The 22,662-nt window shown below is 53.2% G+C and overlaps 1 protein-coding gene across 1 annotated transcript in view; it reads left to right on the forward strand.

Moving 5' to 3' along the window:
• The window catches only part of RBM19 (RNA binding motif protein 19), a 63,582-nt gene extending 54,586 nt beyond the window's left edge, over positions 1 to 8,996 (forward strand). The window contains exons 23-24 of the mRNA XM_075718905.1: positions 1,317 to 1,437; positions 8,905 to 8,996. Of these exons, the coding sequence (XP_075575020.1) occupies positions 1,317 to 1,437; positions 8,905 to 8,996 (213 nt within the window). The remainder of the gene's footprint in view (positions 1 to 1,316; positions 1,438 to 8,904) is intronic.
• The last annotated feature ends 13,666 nt before the right edge of the window (positions 8,997 to 22,662 follow it).

Genomic DNA, 22,662 nt, shown 5'->3' on the forward strand with positions numbered 1-22,662 from the left:
AAGAGCCACTCTGCCCAGAGATGTGACATTTGGTGACAACCGCAGTGGTTCAAAATTGCCATTTAGCAAATGGCTCAGAGAAGAGGTCTGGGCTTCTCCAGGACAACTTCAGTACTGCTTTGGGGGCCTCCAGATGCGAGGACACATCCCTGTTGGACAGCAGGATGTGTTTCTGTGGTCCTGTAGCTGCCGTATTTGTTCCAGGGATGCGAGCTTGCAGAACTTATAATCCGATTTAATCCCAACCTTAGCTGGGTTTTTTAAAAGAGCATTTTGGGCTCCTTTTTTTCTACCCCTGTCCCCAGCCATGTGTCACATTGCTATGGAGCACTTTGTGGGCCCCTGGGGGTGAAAATATTTGACCAGTGTGTTTGTGTATTTGCATTATGGGCCCAATCCTGCTCAATCCTGAATTTCCTTGAAAGTCTGTGGGAAATAAAGACAAAGTCAACCTTCCCTGGATCGAGTCACTGTTTTCTGAATGCCTCTGCTGGTTGCCTACAGGCATAGAAAGCCATCTGAGCTACTGTGCTGTCCGGCACGCTTGTATTCAACATCAGCAAGAGATTATAGCTGTATGGATGTTATTAAGCAGGATCTAACAATGAGTAAGTCTGTGATTTCTGTAACACAGCAAACCACCATAGGCAAAAAGAGGAGAGGACTTCTGCATTGGCTTCTGGTTCTGCCACATTTGCTCCCAATGTGGCCAACATCACCAAACGGTTGGCAAGAGGAAGGCAGCTTTCCGTGACAAGCTTGTGTTTCTCCAAACTTGTTGCCCCTGAGCAGAAAGCAACCTCTCTACTCAGATTCGAGCTGTGTTTTACTGTGTGCCAGCAGAGGACAGGGTGGGTGGAGAGTCACGAGGCTGCTCTGCTCGTGCTAACCCAGTGCTGCTGTGCTGCCCGTGAGGGTCCTGGTTTGCAGTCAAACCACCTAATGCTGCCCCAAGTCTCGACAGCCTTTCCAGGCTGCAGCTTTCCCGGCTCAGGTGTGGTCCCAGGGTGATGCAAGGCTGCAGCCAACCTTGAGCTGCTTGCTGTGCTGGATTTCAGCCTGCTCCCTAGCGAGCAGCAGCAGCCTGCAGGAATGGCGATGGGTATTTGCTCTGCTGCAAGTATGCAGAAGATAAATGATTGAGTCAAAGTCACCAATGGAGATGAATCCTACCCCATCAGAGCAAAGTGCTCAAAGTAGGATGTTCTCTGGTGGCCTTTTAGATTCAGTGCAGAGGGAGGGACATCTTTGCTTTTCCTCATGTGAGCCTGTTTTTATTTTCTTCCTTACTGTTTTTTTTCCTCTTAATTCTGTAGAAAGCATTCAACGCCCTGTGCCACAGCACACATTTGTACGGCCGGAGGCTGGTCTTGGAGTGGGCAGATACGGAGGAGACGGTAGAGGCCCTGAGACGGAAAACGGCAGACCATTTCCACGGTAACGTAGCAGCATCCTTCTGGCCTGTCAATACATCCCCAGCTGGCACTGTCCCATCTGGCACATGCTGCCAGTCCTCGCCAGCCCTTTCCCTGCCGCTGCCGGCTTGCTGGAGCTGGCAGGTACATGCTGGAGCCTGACTATGCAAGTGCAGGGGGAATCAGGAGGCATCCAGGCCACAGCTTTGTCTGACAGCTCTCTGTGTGCATGTGAGCTGGTTAACTCTCCATGTGCTGGCACTGCTGAGGCACCTCGATGCCACCTGCCAGCTGCAATGCTTTTGCTCCATCCGCCTGCACCCCAGGGTGCTCCCTAGTTGGGGGTAGGCTCTGTGCACGCAGCACACAGATTAAAAAGGGCAAATAATTTGGCCATCGGTTGAGGTGCGGAGAGGGCTGTTTGGATCGGGTTCCCAAGAATGACAGTTCCTTAGATAACAGCACTGCAGGCTCCTATTGACAGCCATCGACAGGCACAAATGCATTGCTTGGCAAATATTTATGTAGGAAGGGCTTCCCTGGGCTGGAGGGCTAAGCTGGAGATCAATGCTCTTCCTCCTGCATCCCCTCCCAACCTCCCCTCTCCATCACATACATGCCCATTGCCCAGCGGGTTGGCATAAGCAGTTCTGGGGCTGCACGTTGCAATCCCTGGCGATGGAAGAGCAGCAAGCCACGCTTATTTAGTGAGCCTGACTCCAGCGGGACCCATCCTTGTGTTTGTGAAATAGTGTGCACAGCGCTGATTATTACAGGCTGGGGAAGCTGCAGTTTGGTGGTGGAAGGTCTGAGGGTGGATATGAATGGAGAGGTGTGGAGCAGAGGGGGATGTTCTGGGAGCCACGGGCTGATCTCCAATATGGTGCCAAAAAGGACAGCAAAAGGAGCACAGCGGTGTCTAAGTATATGTAATAGCCTGGGCGTAGAGCTGTGCTTCTGGGGGCATGTGGGAGGCAGCAGGGAGGACAGGCACTGCTGCGGATGGATGTGCCCACCCAGAACACAGCGCCAGAGCGGGGGACACATCATGCTTGATATCAGTAATGTGAGTCTCAACCCAGCTGGAGAAGGCAGTAGGTATGATGTTTCATGCACCCCATTTTATGTTCGGGATCTCCTTTCTCACTTTCTACTCTGCTCAGTCTAGGGGGAAGAAATAGTCTTGGCTTTACAGTAGCTGCAGACTTGCAGCAGATGCTGGTTGCTGCCTGTGAGTTCTGTCACTTCCTTGTTTCACCCAGGCTCAGGTTGCTTCCCGGTTTCTGTCTGTGCTCCAGTCCGCTTGTCCAGGGTCTTCCTCACTGAGGTGGGGACTCTGGGAGAGCAGAAGAGCATTTTCACATCCCAGGAGGGATGCAGCCTTGGAGCTGCAGTGGCCCCAGGGGCTTGGCTGAAAAACAGGAGCAAGGTTATCACTCCCCATCTTCAGGGACTGAAAATGTGATTGAAGGTGGTAGTCATTGCTGCACTCCAGCCCAACTTGAGGGGAGAGAAATAACATCCAATGACTTCAGCCCTGTCTGGTGCACACATGCTCCTCCACTGCGAAACTGCTGGTAGCTAATCCTGCAGTAGAATAGGATCTGCCAGAAGCAGATCTCTGTAACAAAGCCCGTCTGGGGCACACTAGCGGGCGCCAAGAGCTGGCCGGCGCCTGGGACCAGGTCTCAGCCTTTCCGCACTGCACTGGCAGGCTGGAGTTTCACAGGTGGGATTTTATTTCTTTGGGAAGTGCGCTCTCCTGATTTTGAGGTGGGCTTGCCGTGGGGTTTCTGGCAGTGATGCCCAGTGGCCCCGAGGCGGGGAGGGAGCCGTGCCCTGTTGCTTTTGCTGTGGGTGTGCAGAAAGCGATAGTGATAGCAATAAAGAGGGAAAAACGGCAGCTACCACTCTGCCTTCAACCCCCATGGGGATGCTCCTTCGCGTTTTCTCCACAGTGTAGCTGAAGGCTGATTTTTGCACATGGAGCTGGGGTGGAAAGGATACAGAGCCCATACAGCATTGCTGCCCTGCCCTGAATCCTCCCCACCCCTTCAGCCTACCGAACAGCCAGGCTGAGACCGCACATCTCATTTCACTGGTGATGCAGACTGGATTCTGTCAACCAGAAGCCCAGTTCACTTTTTCCTACCAATACCCATTTCCCCCCACTTTCCTCTTCTCCCCACAAGGCACAGGAGCAGGTTGGATATCCCTGCACTGTTCATGGATGCCCCTGTGAGTTTTCCTCTCCCACCTCAGTGTGGGTGACTTGTAAGGGTCTTCCCACAGCTTTGCAGGCTGCAGTGGTCAGGGCCCTCTGGTCCCTTATCTCCAGATAGGAAGGGCCCGAGCTGAGAATGGGAAAGAAAAGATGATTTTGAGTCTTCAAGACTCAGGAAACAGAGTCAAGACCGAGGTCCCTGGTGTCTTCAGCTGCTCTTTGCCACCAAAAGTTGCTGCTGCTGCTGCTCTCCTTGCATTGCTCCCCAAGCCAAGTCCAGCCAGTAGCATCTGAGAAGCAGGACACATGGAGGCAGATGCCTTAAAAAGGCACAGTGCAGTGGATGGGGTGGGACTTATCCCACCATCAAACTCAGCTTATTCTTTGTTTCCTGCCCTAAATGTCTTTGCAGGGTTGAGCATTGCCATCCCATGGGAGAGTCTGTTTTTTTCTTTCTCTGAAGGTCTTCTGTGATCCTGTTAGACCTGGAGACCTCCAGCACCACAAGCCATCCATGCTGTTTGGAGAGGCTGTTCTTGCTATAGCGGCATTGTGTGTTTGTATGAAGCTGTGTTGGCAGTGCTGTGCCATTGGCACAGGGTGACATGTGGCCTCTGCTGCTCCTGGCCCTTTTCCTGGTTATTCCACAGAAATAAAAGCAACCAGAGAGTGTGCTAATGACTTTGCACATACCAGAAGAGGTGAAAGTGTTAAAGCAGGACAAAGGATTGAGACTGCCCATCTCACGGGGCTTTCAGACACATTTCTCCCAAGTTCTATGTAATTGGAATTTAAGTATTTTGAAAAGCTCCTTTTTCTTCTTCCATTTCTTCTTTTCTATGCAGTTTTTGGTTTGCTATGGGCACAACAGTGATGCACAGATGTTTCCACAGTTAGCACATAGTGGATCTGTGGGTAGGAGAGGCTGCAGAGTACTAACAGAGGGTGAGAAGATTACCCTAAGGCCGGGGCGGGTTGTTGTCACCCAGATCCAGTGGGACAACATGGTGACCTGCACTCCCCTGGGTTTGATGGCAAGTTTGACTTGAGTAGTGAGCTCATCCTGCTCCGTCTTGCTGCCATCACAGCAGATTTCTGCAACTCCAGCTTTGAAAGAGCCACCTTGATCTTTCAGGCTGGTGTCTTGAGTAGCAGTGGCCAAAATCCCTCACCCAGCAGCTCCAGTGTCAGCCCCATCATTTTTGTCTTAGCAAGGAAATACTTCGTAAAGTCTAGACCTGGGCTGTGAGAGACATGTCCTACCACTGACGTCTCTCTGCTACAATTATGCACCTTATTTCTAGACATCATTTATAGAGATTTGGCTTCCAGTTCCCAGGTCTCACTCTGCTGTTATTTGTTAGGTTAAAGAGAGGTCTGGTCTCCTAAATCTTTTCTCCGTTCAGGCATTTGTCATGGCAATCAAGCCACTTCTGAGCCATCTTTTCAATGAGTCTAATAGATGCAATAAAATGGAATAAGCTTCCTTCCCATTTTGTGTAGTTTTCAGGTCATTCTTTATGTCTTGTTCTGAGTCTTTGTAATGTTCCAGGAGAAAGTGAGGACCCCAGAAGTGGTCGCCAGCTGCCGGAGATGGTTTCAGTAATGCTGTCAGGAGTGAAGCCTCAGCCCAGCCCTGACGGCTGGGACTGCAGCACTTCACCCTGCGCTTGCTCTCCCGCCTCCAAGCACAGTCTGTGAGAGGTTTAAGTCTTTTTGCTCATTTTGCTTTGTCCTGAGGCAGGAGGGTCTTATATTAGGAAAAAAAAAACACTTTCTTTGAGTTTTAATTGCATGCCACCATGTGTTACTAATCTGGGGGACCTGCTGCTGCAAGGTAGCTGGAGAGCCTGAGAGCTTGGCCAGCTGCAGGAGAGATTTGATGCTGCTGTGGATAAAGAGACTTATCTAATGTAACATGGTAAGGAGAAGCCATGGAAAGGTTGGCCAACAGTTGGCCTTGGGACCTCTAATCCAGCCCATAACATGGTGCAAGGTCATGGCAAATGCTACATCAGGGCAGCGAGGGATGCACGAACCCTGCCACCTGCAGTGTCTTGGCCCTTGTTTGGGGAGGGGGATCCTCCCTGTAGAAAACAAGGATCACTGATGTCTTTGAAACCATCAGGGAGAATATTTTGGCTCCACTGAAACAGTGATGAAGGGATCCCAGTGCTCTGCAGCTCAATTTGCCAGCCCAGGGATTGAGGGGCAGATCTGAACCTGTGCCCTGCGCAGGAGGGAGCTGTCTGGGATTGCATCCAGAGCCCCAGCGCAGACCTGCACATCTCCTGCATCCCTGTGATCCCATAACTGCAGCCCACAAAGGTCTGTGAACAGCTCAATCCCCCTTTTCTTCCCTCACTTGCCTGGCATGGGGCGACTTTTGCTGGTGCGGCTCCATCCTGGCGAGCCTCACTGGGGGAAGATTTGCAAGCAAGGCAGCGATACCCTCAGCGTGCGTGTGCTCCCTCTCTCCCGGGAGCTCGCAGTCCGTGCAGGGAAGGTACTTGCTCCCAATCCAGCTAAATTACTATTGACTTGTGTTCTCTGCGCTTCACAAACATTGCACTCAGCCATCACCAGCGGGGCTGACGGTATCCTGCCAGGGCTAACTTGGGAAGCCAGCTGTGCTGGGCCATTTTTTCCTGCTCTTTCCCATCGATCAAAGAATTAAATTGACAGATGGGGAATTTTGCGCGAGATGCAGGAAGGGGAAGGAATGACTTGTGGGGTTTTTTTTTATAAGAAGGATGGGGTGGAAAGAGGGGATGCGGAGGCTGTGGAGCAGGTGAATGAGAGATGCGTGAGGAGGTCTGGCTTGTATTTCAGTTGTGGGAGCATTTCCAGCGAGACCCCTGCTCTTGGTGAAGGGCTGTGGGTGGGTGTAAAGCAGCGGAGCCCCTCTGCAGCTCACCCCTGCTTATTTACACTTGTTTGCTGGAAGCACAGGGTTTGCAGGGGAAGGCATGCTCCACTCTGGACCCAATCCTCGTGTCCTCCCCGACAGGGTGGAAAGAGTCTTCCCTATCCCTATCCCCATCACCTTTCCCAGGTTGTTCCTCCATTGGCCGCAGACCCCCAAGCTGCTCCGTTTACCTCTCAGCTGTATTACAGACCCATTGTGCTTGCCCTCACCTCCCAGCCTTTTGGGCTCCCTTTTTTCTCCTTTCTTCTTCTTTTTTTTTTTTTTTTTTTTTTTTTTTTTTAAGAGAGCATCTGTAACTAATGCAAACACATGCCGTAGCCGGAGAGTAAAACCCTGCAGGATTAGCGTGGCATCCGCAACCCTGCCACGTTCTAATCCCGTGGTAATCCCCCTCTCGGCCCACCCCCGCCGGCTTTGGCTATTGTTTAAAGGAAGCAAATGGGATCGTTAGCGGGCAAACCTTAACCAGCTTGGAGCGGCAGAACGGAAGTCGAACCAATTCGCTTCCCCACCCTCCTGGGGTTTTTTTTTTCCCCTTTTCCTCCTTGTTAGGCGGATGGGGGGATGCTCCCAGTGTTCCCCAGCAGTGCTTTGGCTGAGCCGGTGAATCTGGAGCATGTGGTGGGGGCTGTTTGCCCACAGCAGGTCCCCTGGGTGCACCACACCATTTAGGGACGCTCTCTTAGCACCCAGCACCCCACATCCAGCATCCCCTCTACTGTGCAACCCCATCATCACCTCTGTGTGGGCTGTTCATGTGGGGCACATCAGGGTCTGGTGGGGAAAGGGTGGCAGGTGGGTGGAACACTCCTCCCTGCTATGGATTTGGGAACTGAGACCACATTTGATGCTGTTTCTGAGCCCCGAGTGCGAGGCTGGCTCAGGGAGTGGGAGCTGGGAGGGCAGAGTAAAGGGGAGGGAGAACCGCTGAGCTGGCACCTTCCTCCGGGATGGGTTGTCCCTTGTGCCTTTGGATGATTGAACTGGGAAGAGCCACTGGAGGGTCTCAGGGTGGCACCTTGCAGCCCCCCTCGGCTCCCCCAAGCTCGGTGGGGTGGGCAGCAGGAGGGGAGCGGGGGCCGCCAGCACCCCTGTCCCCCTGCCTGTCCCCGCAGCCCCCGGCAGGGAGGGAGGCGGGTTCTGGCGCTCTGTCAAGGAATTAATTGAAAAATAAAATCATTAGATGGGAACTCCAGAAATGCAAAATTGTTGGGAGTTGGGGGGGAGGCGGAGGGGGGGGATGTGAGCTTTTGTCAGGTTAATTTCTTCTGTATTGATGTTTTGTGACATTTACTTGTTGTTTATCTCTCGCAGCAGCTGTAATACTAAAAGAAAATGCACAGCTTGTTCCATTTATTTATTTTACACCTTTTCTTTAGTCCTATGGTATGTTTGTTTGTTTGAGAAACCCAGCGAGGCTTTTGATGTCTGAAAGCAGGATTTAAACAGCTGTTCTCCATGTGCTGCTCGCAAGCGAGAGCCGCTGGCTGGGGAGCGAGTAGGGGGAGAGGGGGCTGTGCCACGGCTCCTGCCGAGAGGGCAGTTCTTGCCTGGCGGAGAGGAGACAGCGCCAATGTCGGCCTCAGCACGGGGACCAAATGGCTTTGTCACCCCCGGCACCAGGCACTGATTGAGGTTGGGATGTTCGCTCAGGCGCTGGCAGTCCCCGGGGGTTTCTCGCCCTCCTGCAGGCTGTAGCGTCCGTGGGGAGGGATGTGTGCATGGGGCTGCACCCCATGACAGTTTTGGGAGCGTGATGATGCCAGGGGAGGGGGTCACAGGATGGTCCTGTTGGTACGGGACAAGAGGAGTGAAGCAGGGACATCCCTGCCCAGCTGTTGGGGGAGTGCCAGCCTCACCCGCTGCCAGCTGAGATGGGAGATGCAGGTGGGGCTGCCGGGCCAGGCAGTGATCTTATGTCTCAGCAAGGATGTTGGTGGGTCTGTGTCCTACCAAGAGCCTTGCTGAATGAAGGCTGGTGTCTAGGTTGGTCTTGTGACCACTCTTGCATAGCGGATGGGTGAATTGGGGTCAATGGGAAAGGTCGGCATCACCAATGAGCCCGTTTGGACACTGGGGATATTTGCTTCCAGCAAAGCCTGTGAACCAAAGCACAGGTGGTAGGTATGGAGTCACACTTCCAGCCATGGTGCCCTGCCAGGGCCTGGCTGGTGAGGACAAGTAAATAATAGTTGAGGGGCTTTACCTGGGAGGGGAATGAGGGGAGGTGGAGGTGGCAGGAAGTGAGCTGGAGGTGGTTGTGCTTGGGCCCGGATTGTAATCTTTACTTTTGTTCTTCTCCCGCATCCCCTTCACTACCACCTGGGCCTGGACAGACTCCCCAAAGAAGAGAAAACGGTCAGAAGTTTTGAATGAAATCCTGGAGCATCTGGAAGAGGAGGAAAGCAACAAAGATGAGGCCATGTAGCAGCTGCCTGGCATCTGGTGAGGTGGGTACCGGGACAGTGAGGCTGTGGCAGGCACAGCTGGCCCTAAAGGTCAAAATGCCTTAGGCTGCCACAGGGTCAGCAGTGCCAGGAGGAGGAGAAGGTGGCATTGCAAAGGCTCAGCAGCCCCCAAGCTGGGGTCCCACCCGCTGTCTCTCCTCCCTGTCACCCCACAGGCTTGTAGCTGTGGTCTCAGGGGGTACAGCCCAGATTTGGGCTCTGTTTAGGCTCCACGTTGAACTGAGAGCGTGCAGTGCTTGTGTTTCTGTGTGCTCCCCAGTGTGTCTGCTTTCTGCTGTTGCAGCAGAAATTGCTGTCGAGTTGTGAATTGGCCCTCGCTGTGGCTGGGGGAGAACAGATGGGCTGCCAAAAAAAAAAAAAAAAAAGTGCCTGTTTGGAGACCAGCCTGCAGCTGCCGCCACAAACACATAGTTTGGCAAAGGCCTTTTCCCTGCCAGTACCCGTGGGCTCCACAGCTTCGCTCCCTCTTAGGCCACCGTGCACCCCAAGGTCTAGTTCATGCCGTCTTGAGTCCTGGCTGGTATCACTCCTCCTTGGCATGTGTCTTCTTGGAGTAGCATCTCTAGAGGCTGGAGAGTGCGGGGTGGGAGAGGTTGGCGGGAGGGAGCCAGGAATAAATAGCTTCCCGTGGTCAAACACCATGCAGTTCAGCCAGCCTCCCACCTCCTTTTGAGACTGCCTAGCAAACCATGCATGGGTTCAAGAGAGGTGAGACAGGCTTATGGATCTCCTTTGCGTGTGTTTGTGGCCACAGTGAAAACCCCGGATTGCTGGTAGGAAACCTGTTCACCAGCCACAGCATCCGGAGTAGTGCAATAAAAACACTAGGGAGGCCCCTAGGTCCCTTTGAACTGCACTCTGTCCCCCTTTTTCCATCCACTGAGGGACCACCCACCCCCATGGTGATGAAACCCCATCCTGTGCTGAGAAACTCATGCAGGGCCAAGATAGACAAGGGCATCGCACCTGTGCACTGTCCACAGGGAGGTGCCTCGGGGTGCTGGGTTGACAAATCCTTCGTGCTGGGGAGAAAGTCCCTGTGGCACTTTCTCCAGCAAGGCTGTATTTGCTCAACACTAGCAAGGGAATGATTTTGACATGTTCTGGCTCCCGTTTTTAGAGCCCCAGAAATTATGCCAGTTCCTAAATCTCATCCAAGTGGCCTAGGGGCCCCCTGGTTTTTGGGATGCTGCTAGGGCTGCACAATGCATGCATCCAAAGTGGTGCTGAGCCCCCCGTGCCGGGGGGAAGACGGGGCTGTCCTCCACGTATCAGCACCAGAGAGCCGCCCTGCACTTGCTAGAGTGTGTTTGTGTGTGTGATGTACATTACTGCCGAAGAGGCTGTTTTCCTCTCGGCAATATCTGCCTATTGCTGCAAGGCGGTACCCAATACACCTAGCAGTGGGATGCTCATAACCTTACTTATTACCGGACTTTTGTTCAACCCACAACACCGCTGGCCGCCTGAATAGCGAGCGCATCTGGGCCTGGAGCCGACCAATAACCCTGCTAATATGTCTGCCTTCCCAGGCTGCCACAAGCGCTGGGCACAAGCACAGCGCTGGGGCCCTGCTGATGAAAGGGAAGGTGCTTACGTGACCGCAGGAATAATCCGAGTTGGGTTAAATAACTGCCTGCTTCATGCAGTGCGTCTGCAGTAAGTGCCGGGGCCTCGAGATAACATTTGTTCCCTTGGAGCGGCTCTGATTTAAGGATGCCTCCAGGTATATGTGCTGTTAACACCTTCTCCAGCAGCCAGCCCGAGGACCGAGCTGGGGAGGGATGGAGGTGGGGATGGATGGAGTGGTGCAGGAGGGGCAGGACAGGCAGCATTGCTCATAGCCCAGGCAAGCCCCATGCTTTTGGACGTGTCCTGTCCTAGCTCCTCTGCAAACCTCGTCCCTGAAACTGGTCCTCCCATGGGGCCTGGGGCTCAGTACTGACAGGCTCAAGGCTCACCAGCTCCCCAGCTCTTCATGCAGTCCCTGGGGAGGAGGCTGAGTGCTACTGCTCAGTGCCCAGAGCTGTAACACCCCATGCCTGTCCTCCAAACAGTGCTGCAGCTCAAGAGCCCTGCTGCTGTGTCCGAGTGGCTTCCTGGCCCCCAACACCACCTTTTCCTGCTGTCAGGACCTGGGGCTGCTGGCTCAGGGCACAGATCCCAAAATTCAGGGGTGTCCCCTTGGGACCTCTGCAGGGCTGTGGTGTAAAGCAGTCATCCCTTAGGGCAGCTCCAGTGCCTCCACCCCTCAGCAGGCAGGTGTTTGCGCTCAGTGCACAGGTGGGTAAACTGAAGCACGGGTGTCGGAGCAGCGCTGTCAAGGGGGTCGGCCAAAATGGTGATGAGCTCACCAGGGAGGGGGGAAATCTGTTGTTTTCTTTCCTTTTTTTGCTCAGCATTGATCAGCAGTGTTCCTGTTCCCGCTTCCTCCACTGCGTCCCACTGCCTTTGCCATCTGCACTGGCACGGAGGGTGGCAGCAGTGGGACCCATTGGTGGTCTTGGGGTGGCTCTGCGTGGGGGGGTCACTGCGGGGAGACGGGACTTTAGCGTCTCCGGGGGTGAAGGACCAGCTGGCAGCACTCAACGCAGCCAACGGCCGGCACAGAGGACAGAGGAGCCAGGCAGGGTCCCTTCCAGGCACCTGTATCACCCAGCACATGATTTAAGCGAAGCTTTGCAGGGCTGCAGGTTCGGGTTGGATTTTCCTGGGTTTTTTTTTCCTGTTTTTTTTCTTTTCCCCTCTCTCTTCATTGTCTTTTGTGGCGGGGCAGGTTTCTTGCTGAGCGTCTCTGAGGTCTGCAGCGGCGACGAAAAGGATTAGCGCAAGCAGAGCATGTAGGCTTTAGAGAACAGAGCAGAGTTTGGTTTCAACATCTAATTCAATTTGTTCTGCCGAGATTGAAATATGAAATGGTTGCCAGTCAAACGTTCAAAGGGGGAGGAGGAAGGAAAGAAGAGAGGGAGCCTTCTCAAATTTAAATTTTAATGAAAATTAATTTAACCCTTTGATATGTTTTAAAACATGTTATTTCCCGGTCTGGAAACAGGCTAGAAAACATTCATGAGGGTTTTTTTTTTTTTCCCTGCACCTTCAAACATAATGAAGATTTTCTTTTTCCCTTAATGATACTTATCTTGTTGAGCAGTTTGACATTGGTTAATTTTTCAGGCAATTTGGTATCAAGGAAATCTGTTTGATGTGTGCGGGGGGGGCTGTGTATGTGTATACAGATATATATGCCTGTACATTAATTATGAAAGTGCTGATCACAGCTCTGGAGAACAGTTTGAGTTAATTCCTACTCTGCAAGCAAAGACTCCACTTCTTTGTTACGTATTGAGAATCCCACACATTGCACCCCTAAAATTACAGTGGGTTTAACAGGAATTTTCTGAAAACGAGCATATACCTGCTAATTACCCTGAATTAAAATGAATGCGTAAGTAGGTTTGCAGGAAATTCATCACTCCCTGCTGCCTTTTTTCCCCCAACCTGAAACAATCCTAATGATAAAATAATGCAAACTCTCTTAACTGTCCACGTAGTTAAACTGGGAAATAGCCTCCCACCGGTCCTTAACCCCGGCGGTACTACTGCAGCTGAACAGCATTACATTACGCTTATTTTGTTCGGGAGTGATAATAGTTTCTTTTAGTGGTAACTATTATTCAGAAAGGTTGTATCTATTACAAATGATCGCACGCTAATTGTTGTAATTAGGCTATGATGAGCTGTAGCCCTGGCCCCCTCGTTTTGCTGGCTCTTGACACTGCAGGGCTGGTATCACCATGTGTGCCGGTCACCTGGCTGCCCTGTGCTCCCTGGGGGGATCTGGGCACTTTTAGGGTGCAGCGCTCATCTGCTCTGGGTGTAGTTTTTGGGGCAGGTGCATTGTATCCAGGCTGTGCTGGTGTCAGAGAGGATGAGCAGCCAGTTCCAAGCCTCTGCCCCTGGCCAGGTCATCACCCGTCACTCTGCGGGCAAGAGCTGGAGATAACAACTGTCCTGGGGTCTGCAGGGGTTATTTCAGGCTCTGGCAGATGAGCTCTGGGGAGTCTCTCTGGGCTTGTGCGAGGCACGTGCTCTCCTCATCGGAGAACTGAAACCATTAGTTTGCACTCGGTCCTGTCTTCTGCAGTCCTCAGGATACGGTGCAGGGTCCCCGTGGGGTCTGCAGAGCCCAGGCTGAAGCCCACTGCCCCGGCGGGTGGGCTTTTGCCGAGTTGTGACGGCTTCGTCCAGGGCTAGACCCCAGAGGGCTGGATGGCAGCGGGAGCCGTGACGGCTGTGGCTGTTCCCCGGGCACCCGCCATGTCCCCCTCCCCGGGGCGGCTCTGGAATTGGATTAGGATATTATTCAAATGCAGCCTTTTTACTGAATTAGAGGGTTAACGGGTTTTAATGTAAAACTAGCTTTACTTTATTGCTGCCTGTTGCCAGAGGCCTGTGTGGGCTCTTATCTACTTAAGGGGACAGCAAGCAAGACGATGCAGAGAATATCCAACAGGCCCCGCTTTTGCTGGGCACTGTGAGTCCCTCTGCTTCCAGGGCTGCGTCTCTGCCGAGTGATGCTTCCCACTGCGCTCAGAGCCAGGCTGTGTGCCGGTGCCCTCTTTGATTGCTCAAAGTGACTCATCGCCTTCGGAAAACTCTTGACCAAGATCTGTGTTGTTTTTCTCGCTGTCCCACAGGACTCGGCAGGGGACTTCGTGCAGGCATGGACAGGCAGGTAGCATCCTGCTCTGCAAGCTGTTGTTTTCCAAAGCTGCGAGCTTGAATTACTGCTGCTTACAATGTGCCCCCATCCCTCTGCCCAGCTGCGGTGGTTTCTTTTCACCACCATTGCACTGGTCATGCCTACAGCATTGGATCACGAATTTCAGCTCTTCTCATCTCTTTAGTCCCATCCCGCCTTTGCAAAGTCTTCCTCCCAGGTATGCCCCAGAGAGCAGGGCTCTGGGAAGTGTTGAAGGGCCAAGCAAGCCTGTCTCTTCACGGCAAGCATCGTAGATGCCTTTCACCAGCCCTTTACCAGAGCTGCAGGAAGAGCTCATGTTCCCCGGTGTCATGCTTGCTGCTTTCCAACCCCTGCCGTTGCAAGCTCTGGGCAGGAGCTCTGGGATCTCAAGCCTTTCTTTCTGCCTGTTGGCGCTGGCAGCTGTCCCCTTCTTCCCGGCAACTCTACCAGCTTTGCTTGTCTGCTCACAGAGGCAGTCAGTGCGGTGTCTGTAGGTGCTTGAAGTTGTCTTCCTGAGCAATATGTGGCAGGAAACACGCAAGGAGGGGTTTGGGCTTTTAAAAAAACAGTGCTTTGGTTGCTGCTCCCTTGAGATGGAAGAAGCACCGCGAAGGCAGGCGTGCTGCTGGCGGAGCGATGCTCTCCCATGGAGACTTTCCCTTGCTGCCTCGGTTTCCCCATTTGCAAAGCACGGTGCAGACCTACAGGTGGAAGCAGCTGTGCACCGTGCCCATTCCTGCATCCCTGCTGGGAGCAGCCCGACTCCCTGCCTGGTGTGCAGGTGTGCTGCAAACTCCTGTTTTAACCAGCAGTCAGGGATTGCTTTTCTTCAGCTCCTAATTGTCTCTCTTGCTCCTTCCACCAGCCCTTTGCAATTGCAAACCCCGTTTGCTTCTCCCCTGCTGGAGGATTAGCCAAGGGATGCCGCTGCTGTTACCCCATCATTTCCCCACCTCACATGGAAATTTCCTTTACCTTCCCTGCAGCCAACATTAAAATATTCTGACTGTCTAAGGGATCGGACGAGTTGCTGCTGGGTAACTGATTGCCACAGATCAGCCGGGCTCAGCTGCAGCCAAGGTGACTGCCAGTGGCTGGATCCCATCATGGAAAGGGACAGCAGCAAACTGCCATCGCCCCAGGCTGCAGACACCCGTAGGGATGGTTGACTGGGATGCTGGCTGGGATTCGCTAGGGATTTGGGGAGCATGAGCTTCTCTGTAATATTACAGCATGTCTGGATGTTAACCTGGGTTGCTCCATGACCAATGTTCAGCACCATCACCTTCCAGCTTCCAGCACTACTTTCCAGCTTCTACCACCAGCTTCCTCGATGGGAAATAAAACAGGAGAGCAAGGAGGCAGCACGCAGTTTTCCGTTCTCCAGTACACGGCTGCGTGTGACTGAGACACGCTGCCTCCTGTTTTCCCTAAATATATGCATTGGCGAGGGAGAGAAATCGCATGGCAGGGCTTGAGATTTCAGACTTAGCCATTCATGAATAATAATCAGGCTCAGTAATTCACAGTAAATAGGTATCCAAATTGGCTAATGAGGGAGGCTTTCACCCCAAACTGGAGCTAGGAATAGAGGCAGAGAGAATATGAACAGACATTGGCTGAGGCGGGTGTGTGCATGGTGTGACCTGAATCAGTGAAATACGGAAAGCGATGCCAGCACGAGAGCGGGGAGACTGGAGAGCAGCGCTGGGGGAGGACCCCGCAGAAAGGATGACGTCTGACCTCCCCTGCCACGGGGCAGCGGCGGCCAGGCTCAGACCTGCGGGAGCACGGATCCCTATGTTCCACAGTCCGTAATTAGTCCCACGTAATTAAGCTCAGCTCTCTCATCCAGCCCCAGGACCGTGCTGGGCTGATGGGTATTAGCATGCCCAGCCCATGCATCCTGCCAGCGCTTCTGCCCTGCAGCCCACGTGGACTAGAGGGTACGGAGCCGGTGTCATCACATCCCCACGCATGACATCCCCAGCTCAGGGCTTAGCAAAGCTGCCGGGACAGCAATTGCACGTGGTGCTGCCTATCAAGGGGAAAGTGAGAGTAGGAAAGCAAGAGGGATGTCTGCAGCATATGTAAGGAGATGTGATGTGGGGGGAAAAAAGGTTTTCTTCATTTTCACTCAACTGAAAACCAGATTTTGCTTTGTCTGCTGTTTAATTTTCTCCTGCAAGAGCAAGCAAGGCAGCGGTAGGAGCTGCATTCAGGCGCAGTGAGGTGGGCTATTGGCCTTCATCTGCCAGCAGCAGGCTCTGACAGGGAGGAGGCATTGCCCCGTGGGCAACCCCTGCTCGTGGGAAACGGCTCCCAAGTGCCGGACACCAGACGGAGCAGCAGCAACGGGAGCTCAGGAGGTCACAGAGTCCTTCTCTACCGCAGATCAGCTGCTGCTTCCCAACAAATGTTCCTCTAGCAGCATCTTAAAATGATGTCAGATGAAGTTAAGATAAATTAAAAAAATGGAAAAGCACCTCTGCAGCTCTCGGTCTGTGATTCAGCCTATTTAAATACGCAGAGTAGAAGCTCAAAATGCAGCCGATGAGTAGGTGAAGGAAGGATGCCCCTCCGAGGGCCGGCTGTTGCCAGGCGGTGTTTTGCAGCTGCTAAATGACTTTTTAAATTGAGGAGAAACCTACAGCCACTTTTACAGTCCCCTTAGCTCCGTTATATAGGGCAGCGCAATGGCTGGAGAGCACCATGCTGCCGCTTGGCTGAGTTACCAGATATTACACTCCTACTGTCCTACAGCAAGGAATCGCAGTGGATTCAAAATAAACCTCAGCAACTCTGGCCAAAGGCGATTTTCCTCCTGCCCTTCCACTCCCCCTTGCCACCTCTTCCCTGCCTGTGCCTCTGGATTGAGGACGCTCACAAAATTTAGCATGCTGGGTGGCATGGAGAAAACAAACCTTTTTTTTTTCCCCCCTGTGACTTAGCTTATTTAAGTGTGTTGGAAGGTGGTTTTTGGGGTGTGCAGAGTGTTTTTCCTTGGGGTATGACAGATGCTCTCAATGCCCCAGCAGCTGCAGTACTGCAGAGCTGGTGGCTGGAGCCCCCCCGCTTCCCTCCGTCCCTTCCCTACAGCTTAAACTGTCCCTCATGGCCCAAAACCGGAGGTGGGATTTAGGAGGTGTAATGAGGACAGCTTTATAAGCCACAAGAGATGGAGAGGAAATCATGCTCCTGCCTCTCCCACGTTTGGTGACCTAAAATCTTTTCAGAGTGAAGTGTAGCCCATGTTAGCAGCCATCCCACTGATGCTGATGGAGCTGGAGGAGTGCTTGGATGCTGCCCTGTGATCAGTCCAAAGGTTTTCTACTTCATCAGTTTAGAAATCAGACCACAAAATGCAAAGTAAAGCTTCACCCAAAGTGACACGAGAGATCTCTGTCCTGCCCATACGCTGAGTCTGCAGGCAGCCGTCCCCGTGGGGCTATACCCTGCCTTTGGGCGGCCCACCCTGCCCCGAGAAACCCGGCAGCAAAGCCTGGGCTGAACCTCAGCCTCATCCCTGCTGCCAGGCCTCGGCCAAGCTGAGCCCTGCCTGAGCCCCACACCGGAGACTCAGTGCATGCCCAGGACCGAGATCCCTCATGGCGCTTTGGGTAAAGCTTTAATTTTGCATTTTGTGGTCTGATTTCTAAGCCGATGAAGTAGAAAACCTTTTAATTTCTTTTCTCCCCCAGGCTCTGGGTGGGGGTGTGCAGCACGAGCTGCCGCCCCCAGCTCAGCCCGAAGTGGGGCCCCCTCAGCCGCTCCAGTGGCACAGCCACCCCCTCAGCTGCCCCTGCCACCCTCGGGGCTGGCAGCATCCCACCAGTGTCTAAATTAACCCAGGCTATTTTGCAGAGCCAAGGCAGGCAGAAACAACCCATGCAGTGGTGCTGGTGGCTCCAAAGGCTCCGTAACACCTGATGGGGAAGCAGAAAGAGGCAGATTGCAGGCAGGAGCTGTTTTAATTTCATTTTCGGCCGAACCCAGCCCAGTGTGCCAGCCTGGGCTAAGAAGGCCTCAGGAAACAGAAGGACAGACTGCCCCAGGAGCAATTTTAAACACGTGTTAGAAGAAGTGATGCAGGGCTGCCGAGGGCTCGCCCCGGGGGGGTCGCAGCTCGCCATCCTGTCCCCCCGCCGGCAGGATAAACGGGACAGGCACATGGCCCCCAGGCAGCTGCAAACTAGAGCAGGCGCTCCTCCCACCTGAAATTGGGGCTGAAAAATGAAAACTGGGAAGTTTTTTTTTAAAAATTTAAAAACAAAACCCACCTCGCTCTGTGTTTCAGCTGGTGTGCCTGGAGCCCTGCGCACCCCGCAGTGAGTGCGGCGGCAGGAGGGGGCGGCGGGGCGACGGCAGGCAGGGTGATGGCAGGCAGGAGCCTTGGACTTCGTTAGGATTCAGCCGTTAGATCTCTCCTTTCTCTCTGATGGCTGAGTGTGATTGACACTTACAAATTACCCAGCCAAAAGTGTCGAGTCTTTGACCCCTGAGTAACATCTTTGGCAAGCCTGAGATTTGCCAGCATTTTGTCATCTAATTACTACAAATCCCTTGAAAATTCACTGGCTGGTGAATTTTTAATGCGGGACAATTTCAATGTGATGCATCGCCCAGATGGGCACGCACGCGTGCTCCTTCCCTCTCCCCCCGCCGCCTCTTCTCCTTCCCTTTCTTCTCCTCTTTCTCGCCTTTCTTTTCTGTGCTTCCTCCCCCCATCCCATTTCTTACCTGCCTCCTGCCTGTGTGCATCCGTATTCGCAGGAAGCGCCCCAGCATCTCATCCCCTCCCAGGCTCTCCATCCCGCTGGGAGAGCTGGCTGTGCCCAGGATGGAGCTGAGCACTTCGTATCCCCCCCAGCCCAGCAGCAGTGTGCTCGAGTCCCCCTCGCTGTCTCGCCAGCAGTGGCAGGGAGCTGCTACGTGGCATTAATTATTTTTTTCCATCTTCTCAGGTCTCTCACTGATGGATGGAGAGGGAGAAGCCTCCGCTGGGGACTCAGCAGCCAGCACACTTGTTGCCAGTGGAGGCCACTCGTCCTGTGAACCCGAGGGCTGATTTATGCCATGTGTCCAGGTCTTGGTATTCCTAGCCTTTTAAACAGACCTTGAATTCGGAGCAGGAGGAAGAGCCCTTGTCTGCCGGCAGCTCCTGCCTGAGGATCTCCTCTTAAATCAGGGCAGGAACGTGACTCCCCTCATCTCAGAAACAGCCCAAGCTGGGGACACAGAAACTTGGGAAGATGGACACTTCCCTTGCTGACCCCAGGGACTCTGGCAGAACCTGCTCTTAATGTCTGAATTGAATGATAATTTCTGTACATTAAAAACCACGCATATATTTTAAGAGTTTTCCAAACTGAGTCACATCTCAGGTTTGTTTGAATTTGTTTGTTTAATACATACTCGCCACAGCTAGGAAGTTATTTTGGTCCGATAGGGAGATAAGCGTATTTTAGGAGGGAGGCCTGGGGTTTGCTGTGTTCAGCTTTGTGCCTGTGTCATTTCTGTCCCCACTCTCAGGCAATTGCCTCCCGTCTCTCCCTTCCCGGCTTTCAAAGGGAAAGAGGCTTTGCTTTTCAACCAGGGTACCGCTTTACATATGTACACAGCTGATAAAGTATTTTCACTTCGCCCCTTTCCCCTCTGGGAATCGCTGTCTTACGGCAAAACTGTTTTGTCTGACAAGGGCTGCAACAGATTACACGTGTTGGCTGCAAACACAGGGCCTTTTTTTTCTTCTTTTTGAGAACTGCATACCTTTAAAAAAAGAAAAAAGTCTCTATCTCTGCACTGCCATGGCGAGCTCTGCCTTTTGCCTCATGTCCTCAGGAGGAGCCCCGTGGTCACATCTGCTTGTGGCATCAGACCTCCCGGGGTGATGCATCTCTCTGGTTGTGTGTCCGGATTGTTTTTCTCACGTTAATTTGAGCTTGAATCCAAAAAATGCCACTGATTCTGTCAGGGCTGAGCACTTCAGTTGGTCTGGCCTGGGTTTTCAGCTGCAGTTTGGGGTGGGATTTCTTGGAACCCCTTGGCATCAGCATCCACAGAAATCAGCGGGACTCAGAGGAGCGATGCCCTCATGCTGCTGAGGACCAAACACCAAGTTCCATGCTGGCAGCTGCAGCAGGGGACCGCGTGTGATGGACTCAGTGGCTCAGGGACATCCAGGACACCCCTGTCTGACCCAAATGTGGACCATAGATTTCTCCTATCTCCTCTAACTGGGAGCCAGCTGGGAAAGGCGTGGGCTCTGCGCTTCAAACAGGTTGTTCAGGTATTAAAATTAAAACCTTAAAATACTCAGCTGGCTCTAGCAGGAGAGGGGCAGAGCCAGGAAACCCCTGCCAAGGTGGGGATCTGTCCCCCGGCTCCATCTCTTGAGCTGCCCCTTCCAGAAACATCCCTTGTCCTCCCAGCAGGAAGGTAGCACTGGCACCCAGAGGGAGAAGGGCTCAGAGAAGGTGATTTTAGGCACCAAGGATCAAGGGAACACCAGGATTCACTGAGGTTTCACTGTTCAAAAGCTGCACACCAGGGCTGAGATGTGCCCGGATTTCAGGGGGAGAAAAATTGGGACTCTCTGCAGTGTCTTAGAGAGGGCACCCAAAGAGGGCACCCAAAGCTGGAGGTGCCTGAGGATGCTTCGGAGGAGAGGAGCTGGTCTGCTCTGGTGCCATGGGAGCGGTGCAGTGTGTGTGCTCATCACTAACCCATCCAGGCACTAAAGCACTTGCATGCTTTAAAGGGAAAATACAAGATGTTTAGCAATGTGTATGAAGAAGTAGGGTATATCACTGTAGGTGGAAGGCAGCTCAGGAGAAAGCTGTCCTCCAGGAGTGATGTTGGCTGGGGGATGACATCTGAGATGGGGAACCCAGACTAGGTCCTGTGGGGAAGTGCGACCTGCTGAAAGTGTGAGGGTAAGACACAAAGTTCAACTTGTCCGTGGGCAAACTGAAACCAGAAGCCCATCCTTTTGCTCAGGGTTTTGAGTGTCACAGAGGACCCGGAGTTATGCCACAGTGCCTGGAAGGGACCAACAGGGCAAGCAGCTCCCCCTGTGCCACTGCTGATGGACACTAGTCCTCCCTGCTCCCAAAGACTTCTGGTGACCCCAGCACTGAGCAGACTTTGGACCCAGACACCATCCATGAGTTGTGTCACCATTGGGGATGTCTGGACCACCACTGGGGGTGCTTAGACCACCATTGGGGGTGCTTAGACCCAGGGAGAAGCTGTGCTTGCCTCAAGTATTTGTGATCTCACCAACTAATTTGAGGGGTTTTCACTGTGGTTTCTGGGGGAGAAGGTCCCACCAGCAGCGCAGTCTGACTCCAGACTGAGGACACGGTCGATCTGAGAACCTTATGGATGGGCGTTTTCATGCCCGAGGACACTCAGAAGCGATGTGAAGACTAACCTCTCTTCCAAGTTAGTGCTCTATTTTTTTCCCCCATCTCCGCACCTTCACCTGTGAAATCCCATCGAAGCAACAGGCCCAGGGAATACTTTGTTTCCCACGGGTTGTTTCAGGAGATAACTCTGTGCTCTCTCAGCTGAAACCTGCCAATGGCTGCACTGAGTGAAGGGTGCCCGAGGCCCATGGCATCAACAGGGGATGGATGGGACAGAACCACAGGTGGAAAATACGCAGAGCAAACCAGCCGAGAGTCTGTAGTTGTCCCTCAACCCAAGGCCATTCAGTTTTGGGGACATCCTTTTTGCTCTTGGTGCCTTTTTCAGCTTCTCTGTTCGAGCTGGGGATGGATGCTGCACCCTCTCTTGCAGATGTGGGCACAGTTCTGGTTTATACCATGATGTAGCAATGATTCTGCTTGGTCCTTTTCCCAGTCTTCTCATTTTTCCCCAAAATTTCTGACCTTCAGCCTCCCATTATTTCACCCCACTCCTGTTTCTTGAAGAGCCAAGTCTTATGGCCTGGAGATGCTCCCGACAGTTGGGGGGGGGGGGACGACACAGTGGCTCACCGCCAGTGGTTCAGCCCAGGGCAGCTGCCTGCTGTGTGGGGTGATGCTGCCGGTCCGGGCGGGGCCACCCATGCCCTGACACCTCCCCAGGGTCTTCTCAAGCCTGGAAACATCCCAGTGCCTACTGGCAGCCCATGGGACTCCATAAACCCCCTGCTCCTGTTGCACTGTGACGCCTGGGTAACTAAGAAGTAATTAGTGCCGCTTGCTACAGCGAGTAAAACCCAAATGTCAAAGAACAGCAAAGCTATTAAGACCTGGTTTTACTGCACCTTTACAGCCAAAGTCTGTGTGTGTGTGCTGAAACCTGGGGGGATGAATCCAGCCCCGAAGCACTGGGCAAAGTCCCTTCCCCTGGCTGTGCTGCTGCTCTGGCAGGTCATTCCCTGCTCCCTGACTCAGTTTCCCCTCCATCCCCTCTGTAAGGGACCCACCGTGCCCTACACTGGGAAAGCCACGTAGTTGTACAGATGGGAGAGGCCAGATCCTGCCCTGGGGGTGCAAGGCAGGGTTATCACCAACTGGGGTGGGTAAGGATGGCTCAGCAGCTGGGGGAAACCTTCTGCTCCAATTTAGATCTTAAAAACCAGATGAGCTGTAATGAGCTGAAGAGCTGTCCCTGTCTGGGTACCCACTTGGGTGCTCCCATGCTCCCAAACCTGCATCTTGATGCCACAGCCAGATTCCTGGGGAGCAGGCACGGGAGCAGGCAGCTGGGCTGGGTGCAGGCAGGGCAGCGAGTCCTGCAGCAGGACCGTGATGCACCAGCCTGCTTCCCGTCCCTGCACCAAGCAGGAGAGGGAGAGAGCGAGAGAAAGCGGGAGGGAAAGGACATGTCAAATCAATCATATTTAAACAAAAGCCTCTTCGGCCCAAGGG

This window comes from Pelecanus crispus, chromosome 11 (assembly GCF_030463565.1).
Source record: "Pelecanus crispus isolate bPelCri1 chromosome 11, bPelCri1.pri, whole genome shotgun sequence".
NCBI classification, from domain to species: domain Eukaryota; kingdom Metazoa; phylum Chordata; class Aves; order Pelecaniformes; family Pelecanidae; genus Pelecanus; species Pelecanus crispus.